At 42.0% G+C, this 9,995-nt stretch overlaps 1 protein-coding gene across 1 annotated transcript in view; it reads right to left on the bottom strand.

Moving 5' to 3' along the window:
- Positions 1–2,017: 2,017 nt before the first annotated feature.
- The window catches only part of RP1L1 (RP1 like 1), a 58,608-nt gene continuing 50,630 nt past the window's right edge, over positions 2,018–9,995 (bottom strand). Inside the window, exon 4 of the mRNA XM_083178783.1 lies at positions 2,018–9,387. Within this exon, the coding sequence (XP_083034909.1) occupies positions 4,169–9,387 (5,219 nt within the window). The 3' untranslated portion in view covers positions 2,018–4,168. The remainder of the gene's footprint in view (positions 9,388–9,995) is intronic.

Here is a 9,995-nt window from a genome sequence, read left to right as displayed (position 1 = left end):
ACAAGCATGTAACCTCATGGCAACAAGCAAGAAACCCCTGGCAACAAGCATGTAATCCCTGGTAATGAGCATAAAAAATCCCCGGTCAATGAGCATGTAACCTCATGCAACAATCAAGAAACCACTGGCAACGAGCATGTAATCCATGGCAACAAGGAAGAAACTCCTGGCAATGAGCATATAACCCCTGGCAACAAGCAAGAAACCCCTGGAAACAAGCATGTAGGTAGACAGATTATGGCCACAGGTATATTTATTTGGGAGTAGATTTACTACTCTGATAAAATCGCCTTTATGGAGGTTTTGTTTTGCTGGTGAAATTCATTTAGCAAACTGTCTCGGCCCTAAGTTCTCCCCTATGGATAAATACAATTCCAGGTCATTCATTACGTTTGCATTGTAGCCCATCGTCAACAAAATATTTTGCCAAAGCCGACCTCTCTGGAGTGCAGTGACTCAGAACAACAGGAAGCAATCACAATGCTTGGTATTAACAAGTTTGGTGGGTGATCAAGGTCGTAACTATAGGAAACAATTGGCACTTCCAATTATGGCGATTGTCTCATTCTCAATGTAAACGTAAGCTTCTGTTTTACTGCCGACACGCAAGAAATACTCACACTCTATGGTTCGCAATAGTGGGCCTGATTCATGTGTGTAAGTAACGCAAATAAGCAAGCAACTGGCCAGAATTGTGCTGCACTGCAGGCGGAGCAGATGTAACCTGTGCAGAGAGCGGGTGGGTTGTATATAAACCGAAATTTAAATAGCAGTTTAAAAATAAAGCAAACATTTGTGGGATACATGAAAAAAGCAGACAGTATTTACCCTGCCCAGAAACAGAGGGGGTCATTCAGACCTGATTGCTGGGCTTGGATGCCTACTGAAAAAGAGGACTGAGCTACTGGAGGAGGTGAGTATGAAGTAACCACCCAGGGGTGCCGGGAATATCCCTGGGCTTTAGCGCTGGACTGGGGAAGCCCGGGAGGGACCCCTTTATTGGGGTGGTCCCCACTCCCCCAGGGTGATCATGGTACGGCCAGGGGACCTTACGTAAAAAATGGTTGTGGCATGAAACCGCTGGCTGTTGCATCCCAGTGCTGGTTGCAAATTATAGGGGACCGCTACTCTTTTCCATGTATTTTTTTGAACCAGCACTGGTCTAAAAGCCTTGTGCTGGTTTTTGAAATACAGAGGGACCCAAACAATTTTGTCCCCCATATTTCTGAAACCAGGAATGTCTCATAGACCCCAGGATGGTTATGCTCAGGGGGGAGGTCCCAGGCCATTTTTTTTACTTTTACTAAAAATTTAACACCTCCATTACTAATTGCCAGAAATTGCAAATTATATCTGGTTTGTTCTAAAACAAAATCACACCCCATTACATCTCACCTACCTATCTGTGAGAGCATTCTTCTTACTATGTAGGATTTCTTGCACATCTTTGCACAGCGTTCTACATATACTGTATGACTACTCTGACCAGTCCATCTGATTGCTCAGTGGTCATGCAAGGTAGCAAGATCACCCTGCATCTGGGCATTTTAGAATAGAGGGGTCTGTACTGTACGTTAACTACCAGTAAACCACACCCACACACTGGCTACAGTACAAGCCCCCCACACACACAAGCCACTGGTACAAACCACACCCACACACTAACCACCAGTACAAACCACACCCACACATTGGCCACAGTACAAACCCCACCCACACACTAGCCACCAGTACAAACCACACACACAAGCCACCGATACAAAACAACACCCACACACTAGCCACCTGTACACACCACACATACAAGCCACCGGTACAAACCACACCCACACACTAGCCACCGGTACAAACCACACACACACACTAACCACCGGTACAAACCGCATCCACACACTAGCCAACGGTGCAAACCACGCACACAAAGTAAACAAGACACTTTTTAATTAGTTTTATTTATAAATGTAGCAGCAAGACATTACATTGTCCAATGACAGCTTGTTCTTGTAAGTCAGTTTTATTTTGTCAGATCTGATCCTTTAAACCATCCATTTAGTTTAGAATACTCTGCTGATGCTTTATAGTTCACCCCCCACCCCCTAAATAAAATGGGTAGTTAATTTGTGTAGTGTTTTTATCTTATTTATTTACCTACATTCTGCATATCTCATCCTTACCACCGCTGATGGTGCACAGCTTCTTGTGACGCATTCTCCTTACGCATTTCACCATAGGACAAAACATGACACTTTGTAAGCTAGATAAGTGCTGAACAAGATATCTAAGTATGTTAGTCATAGACGTCTTCTTTTAATGACACAATAACATTAAAGTCAACAGGATAATTAACATTATGTTCTCATGTTATACATTAAATACAAGTTGGACTGTAAAATGCAGTTATTGTAGAAAGTGCTTAATATGAAGCGGTTACTAGATGTACACAGAGAGAGAACCCTAGATAACACCAGTGGATCAGTTGTATGTTCCTCGTGGCTAAGTGTGTAGGAGAAATTGGAGGTCTGTCTGCTCTAGCACCAGTGACGCGTTTCGCATCAGACGCTTTCTCAGCACTGAAACCTAAACTACAACTGAATCGCTTACACACAATTGCTGTAGCCTTGTGTTATAGAAACTTGTGCGTTATGTAGTGCAGTAATTAGAATGGCAACTGTACAAAAGCAAGTGAAGGTAAATCCATTTCATACCGAAAACACAAATAAAAAGCGGGCTAATTACATTTAAATAATAAGTAGGTTCTTTTTACAGTGTTTACATATATACATTCTAGAATTTCTTTTCCATGTTCTTGGCCCCTTTCACCTTACAAAACCATACTGCACTGCGGGTGGGGCAGATGTAACAAGTGCAGAGAGAAAGAGTTAAATTTGGTTGAGTTACTTTTGTGTAGGGTAAATACTGGCTGTTTTATTCTTACACTGCATGTTAGATTTCAGTTTGAACATACCCCCCCCCCCCAATCTAACTCTCTTTGCACCTGTTACATCTGCCCCATCTGCAGTGCAGCATGGTTTTGTCAATATGCGAATATTGCAGCATTACAGGTCTGAATTAGGCCTTTTCTCTTCAAATTTATATCTCTACGAGGATTAAACCCTCTCCACCTTTCATAGTAAGTAGCTGAACTGGAAAAGATTCCCGGTGTTGTACTGAACAGGGCATCCTGAATGCAGCCTTTCATGGTGAAGTTATCAGTCGCATAACCTTTAAAAGTTATGATTACCAATTAGCACCCTGTACAGGGGGCGTTCACATTTTACAGAGAATAATAAAAAAATGTGAAACATTATTTGGTGACAAATTTATAGTATTTATATCAATTATATCAATCAATCAATCAAAAATTTACTTTCATTTAAAATAAAACTTTTTTAAATGACGGCTGGATTTGATTGGTTGCCGTGAGTTACAGAACATTTGCACACGATATTGGACAGAATGCCGTGGCACCTTAGCTCCTGGCAGCAACATAATCAGTATAAATAAATAAAATTGTAGGACCAAATAGACCAGTTGGTCTTTATCTACCTTCTACAGTCTACGTTTCTGTTCCGTTGTTCGGACATGAATAATGCTGTATAACAGGTATCAGAGCTGAGCCCTCAAATTGGTTATGCTAGATACCTGCAGGGCTGCCATCAGGGGGGGGCTCTCCATCTCTTGATTGGAGCCAGGCGGTCACCTGATTGAAGTTGGTGCATGGACAGGCAGCCATGGAGAAAGTACTGGTGGAATTTTGAAATTGGAGTTCGTGGACTGGCAGCCAATCAGAAGCTGCCACAGGGGGAGGCCCTGCCTTTTTTCATCAGACCCGGGGCCCCCATTTTCTGATGGCAGCCTTGGTTATCTGTTATGTTATTTGCCTTGTGTTGCAAACAAATACTTAATAAGGAATTTCAGTTACCAAGTTAACCAGCCAATCAAGGATCAACCTGCTATTTGGAGTCTGAGAGGCCTTTTACATATAAGTGTCCAACACTGGTCCAGAAATATTAAAGTACAAGATCAAACCTGAGTTCTAAAATTGTGCTGACAACTATTCGTGGAAATAATGGCGATAGATATATACTTTTTATAGGAAAAATATTTCTCGATTTAGAATATTTAAGCTTCTCCCTTTGAGTCAATACATTTATAGCTCCAATACTTCTTAGAAGTCCAAGTCATCTTGGTCAATAATGTCCTCATTCGAATCCTTCTTCGATTTATTGTCTCCTTCCTCAAAGCTGCCATTGCTATTTACAAATGCCTGATCAATATTTTCATTTTTACTTATGCTGTCGGGACTGCCACATGGTGTGTCCCCATCCTCATCTTCAGAGGAACTAGCTGGGTACATCTGGGACTTCTTGCTACCTGAACTGTTTGACTGCTCATTAGGTGACGTCTCGCCTACATTATTGTTTGTTTCATTGCATGCTGTGTCTGCGTCCTCACCAGAGCCATTCTGGGTTATAAGAGAGCCTTGGCGTAGCGAAGACTTCAGGAAGTGTGAGTCACCCATTTCTGAAGTCTCATCGTCTTTATCCAGAACATCTCCCTCGAAGTTGCTAGTGTTTTCGTTGCAGTCTTCAACTTCTGAAAACTCATCAGCTGAAACATTGGCTGCGTCAGTCGTGTTTGGCTCGTCATCAGTTTCTTTGGTTTCATCATGATTATTTTCTAACCGTTGGGTGTTTTCTTCAAGTAGTTCTTCAGAACTATATGCTTGCTCGTTTTGCTTCTCCTCTATGCATTCCTCTATAGTTGGATCCTCTGTCTGACATTCCTTGTCCATTTCGTCCACTTTTTCATTGACAGAATTTCTGTCCACCTCATCAGACTCATCAGTTTCCCCTTCCTCATCTAAACCTTCTATAGTCTTGCTCTCTTCTTCAGGGTTACTCTCCAGAGGTTCTGTTTCCTCTTCCTGATGTGTAACATTACTCTGACAAACATTTGATGCAGAAACTTCACATTCATCCACTACCGACCTGTCCTCATGACTATTAAGTTCATTATCATTCCCTGAAATGTCAGATGTTGCTATCAAGATGTCATCCCCAGTCCCATTGGGGTCTTCTACACTCTCAGCAGAGCAGTTATTTACCATGCTGGGTTCAACATCTCTGGCACAATCCTCTAGTGGAGAGATGACAGCTGTATCATTTTGATCATTTTTTGGGTCATTATTTTCCTTCTTCATTTTTAAGATCTGTTGAAGGTCAAATGCTTTAATGATAGGAGCATCAGCAACATCTGCCCTGGGTTTCGCCAATTTAATGGCCCTTTTTTGCTGTATACATTTTTCACATGGGCAGAATTCCTCGTTTGGTTGTCCAGGGCTCTCATCTCCAAATGAAGCACTGAAAGTTAGGTCTTCTTCATCCGTTTCACATGAAATGTAACTTGTGCCACCTTGGATGGACCTCTGATGCAATGTTTGTAGGCGTCTTCGTCTTTCATCAGCTTGTAGAGAAGACTTGCGCCTTCCCGTTTCTGGGGGTCGTGGCACCTTACCTCCTGCCCTGCTTTTTATTCTCTTTAGTTCATTCGAGATACTTCTCTCGATTCTTTGGCTCACCTCATTCTTTAGTTCAGCAATCATTACGTCAAGGTTCTCATTGTTCTCTAAATTCCACCTGACTTTGAATTCATTCATGGCATCCACGTAGTGAGTCATAAATTCTTTCTCAATTTTTTTCAGCAGTTTCAGTACCCAAACTGGGTCAGCATCATATGTTTGTTTATCAATAATTGCCTCATTTCCCCCATTTGAATCTGATGTTGAGTTGATGGCTGACTGGCAGTTACTTGGAGAATTAAAGCAGTTTGTCTCCTGTGAATTGTACTTATTGAATGTGGGAACATTTTCACTGTGGCTAAGGATGTTCATGGTATCTTGACTACACTTCCTGGGTTCCTCTGGGGCATCTATGCACTCATCATTTACATTATTCACAGAATCATTATCGCTGCACTCTTTGTTCATTTGTAAGTCATTGTCCCCATTGTCTACCTTCTTCTCATTCATATTTTCATCCATAACACATGATTTGATCTCATTCAAGCAAGCGTCAAGGTTTTCAGTTGAAGTTTGTTGACTATGACCTTTATCTTGACCTCCAGAAGCCACTGGCTCTTGTTCACAGTATTGTGTATTACTGGTAGCACATTTAACTTCATGTATTACTGTGGCCAACTTTTCAGCTATTATTGCATTGTCACCTCCACCGGTTAAACTGCCATCACCAGAGCCTCCGAATCCACTGTTGATATCAACTCCTGAGGAGGAAACTGGAGTTAATTCGTCTTCTCTGATGTAGTTTTTTCCAGAGGTTATACTTTTTATATTCTTACTGGTTGGATCCTCTGCCCATAGTACCTGAAATATGTTTAATAATTCAATGTATTTACATTTGTTCAAGTCATTCGAGTTCTTTGTGGGATCAGTGGTACCTTCATCGAGAAGCTTAAGACTAGCGAGGCATGAGATCAGTACTTTTGCTGAGTTACTAAGTTTTCTCCCCATGGCTTGGGATAGTTCAGGTAAACTATTCGACCGGTCAAACTTTGATTCTTGTGACGGGCATAATAATGCTTTCATTATTTGCACCGAGGTCTGAATACTTTTGGGAAGAGAATTTTTATCCCAGGTAGCCTCTGCAGGAATGGTCCCACTTTTCACATTATTATTTGTCATTGTTGTGTTACTTAATGCCTCATTTTCATTTTTGTCACAAATATTGGCATCTTGAGTGTTATCTGAGCCATTAATGTAGAACATACCATGGGTAATTTCCTCCATACCTTGGCTGTTATTTTGTATCTCAGCTATTGAATCCTTAACCAACTCTCCATCTTCTTTCTCAACGATTGTCTCTGATGTTTCATTTTCTACTTCTTCTTTACATGTTTTTTTGGGGCATTCTTCCACTTCATATTCAACAACCATTGTTTGCGAAGGAATTTTCCTTAGCCACTCATTTACCACTTCCTCTGGGGTCACATTTGGTAATGCAGACGGAATAAGTTCACCATTCATTTTACTGTCTGCATCTAAAGATTCTCCCTTCTGTTTTCTCTTTGAAGAACTGGAACTGTTTTTACGTTTTTTGATATTGTGTACTTCCTCCGCGCTGTTATGTGTGGCTACAGATTTTTTTGTGTTCTTGCAGGTCTCCGTACTGGCCCTCGATGCCAACATTCCCTTTACACCAGGTGTAGAAGACCTTGAACTGTCTGTATTTTCACCATTGACTGTTTTCATTGGGTCACTGCCTATACTAGTATTGGAATATTTAAATTGTGCTGACCTTAGATAGCCGTTGGCTGGTTTCCCTTTTGGCGGAGAGGGACTATAAATACAATTAGTCTCCAAGGTTGTTTGTGTGCAACACTTGTCAGCATCTTGAATGTGTTCATTTTGTGCCTCACCTTCTTCTGACGGTTCTCTGGCACTGCCTTTGGACGAGTCCCGGTCGCACATTTCAGGGGAACCTAAGAATCTGCTCTTTTGTTCAGATAATGACGAAACTCTGGAACTAACACTTAAAGCTTTGTAATTTTCCTGGCTGCTAGCAAAGTTGCATTTAGAGTTAAATGACTGGGATTTGCTTGATAAACGGGAGATGGGAAGTCTATCTTGACCGTTGTCCTCTGAAGTAGCTGTGGAGCAATCTCTGGAGTCATCTGTATGTTGTGTTTTAGTAGGTTCATTGCTATCTTCCTGGTGGTTCAGGATTTCTGGTTCTTCTTGTGCACAAGATAAGGCTGATTTACTGAGAGAGGACACTGACAGAGAAGAAGTGTTGGACTGAAAGCTTTGTCCCTGATTGTCCGTATAGGATTTTCTTTTAGATTCAGAGGTTGACTGGTTTTCCTGCATATCATTCTCACAAGGATCCACACTTCCATGCATGTGCAACAGTTTTTCACTATTTTGCTTTGATATGGAAGTCAAGCAAGGAGAGTTACATACAACCTGCTGGTCATTTTGACTATGAATGTCGGTTTCCTCCTTAGCAGAAGATATGGAATGAGAAGAAGAACCTGTTAGGCAGTTATCACAGTCACCGTGACTGGCTTTTAAAGGATTGGTTGCTGATATGCTTTCTTCATTGATGTGATCATCAGGCATTTCGTTATCATTTGGGCTTTTTTTCTGTTCTGTACATTCGTTACTGCTAAGGTCATCTGAGACTCCCGTTTCCGTTGACATGCCTTGGGTGTTCTTCAGTGATGCTTTAGTGCTGAGTGGGTCTTTTTCTTCCTCTTCATTATAGCTGATATTTGATCCAATGCTTTTTTGGTTTGTGCTACTTTTCTTCAGCATTCTCTTTTTCTTTTTGCTCTTTGTAGACGATGACTGGGAAACAACACTTGCTCTCCTACTACACTTTTCTCCATCAACACACGGTGTAGGAGATGTTTCAACAGGCTCTTCAAAGCTACCACCATGGCTTTTCAGGTCATGCTGTCCTTCCCAATTTGGGGACTGGTTGTTTTGCAAGGAAGTTTGACTTTTTAAACCGGAACATGACCTGTGTTGGCTGTCACCCGTTTTTCTCCGTCCAGTATCCGAGACTGCTTCTACATTTGAGGCTGACTGACCACTACAACTTGTGCACCGACTAATGGTTGAATATCTAACCATAGTTTCTCCATTTTCCATGGATTCTGAATAATGTGCAGATTTGTGCACAATGTGTTCTGTGTACTCTTCAGAAGACATAGCATGGAGACTATCTACAGATGCCTTTTTATTGCACGTTAATGTGTGGTGCGAGGATGTACTGGAAGCAGATGACCTTGTCTGCCATGTAGACCTCTTGACGTAGTCCTCTTGCTGGTTGGCATGCATAGGGTTTTTCCAAATATCATACTCTTGACATTGCATGCCACAGTTGGCACAATACATGTCGTCTAATTCGGCATCGTTAAGCTTTGAGCTGTACGAGTCGGCATCACATGGATAGAAAGAGTCGTCTGTTTCTGAAAAGGTTTCGGGATTTATGCCCTCTGTTTTGCCATTCTCATTATGCAACAAAAGCTGCTCACACTTCGATTTTCCGAATGTGCTGGACTTCTTTATTTGTGTGGACCACTGAAGTGTTTCTTCATTGAGCAGGCGAAAACGTACTTTCATCTCAACGGAAAGGCTGCCATCTTTGTTCACGTGAACCCTTTTCTCAATGTCATCGTTCACTATAGAGTGCCCAGTGTCGTCGGATTTGTCACATGGACAGGTGGAGCCAAATCCGCTGTTTGCCGGCGACATGTTTAAACCATTGGGATAAGATTTTTCTGAGGACAAGGAGAACCTGGTCTTGTTGCTTGATGCTGAGCGAGGGTGAATCACACTCTTTTTGGCTTTCAGTCCAAAATTTGCTGGAGGGTGCCAAGATGCCAACGAAGAATAAAAAGAAAAAAAAAACATAAGATATTAGACAGGTGGGCTTCCACTGACATGGTCACATACCACGTGACCAGGCATTTATGCATTTTAAGAACAAAAAAACATTCTGCAAGTGAATCGACAACATCCAGTATCCAGTCCACAGTCAATAGGTCAACACTGAAAGGTCAACATGTAAAAGGTCAACATTTGGTCGACCACTATAGGTCAACAGTCACTAGGACTAAACATCTAGTGACTTTCGACCTACAGTGGTCGGACCTAATGACTGTCCACCTAAGTTATGTCGACCCATATCCAAGGGCATGAGCCTAAAAGTTTTCACCTATTTCTACAATAGGAAGGAGGAAGTGGCAATTCTCTTTCCAGTGGCGGAACTTAGGAGTGGTGGGCCTAGTTGCAAAAGTATTATTTGGGCCCCACACAAGTAGGGGGAGGGGGTACTAGCTGCTGGTCTGGGCAGCAGTGGCCCCTTAGTCCTCCGGGCCCGCCGGTGCATTGCACTTGCTGTACCAATGGTAGTTCTGACCCGGACCCCTCTTTACATGCTACTGTTAGCCGCTTAGAAATTGGAGTATTT

This window comes from Crinia signifera, chromosome 3, assembly GCF_055691185.1.
Source record: "Crinia signifera chromosome 3, ASM5569118v1, whole genome shotgun sequence".
NCBI classification, from domain to species: Eukaryota; Metazoa; Chordata; class Amphibia; order Anura; family Myobatrachidae; genus Crinia; species Crinia signifera.
This window is presented reverse-complemented; position numbering and strand designations above follow the sequence as displayed.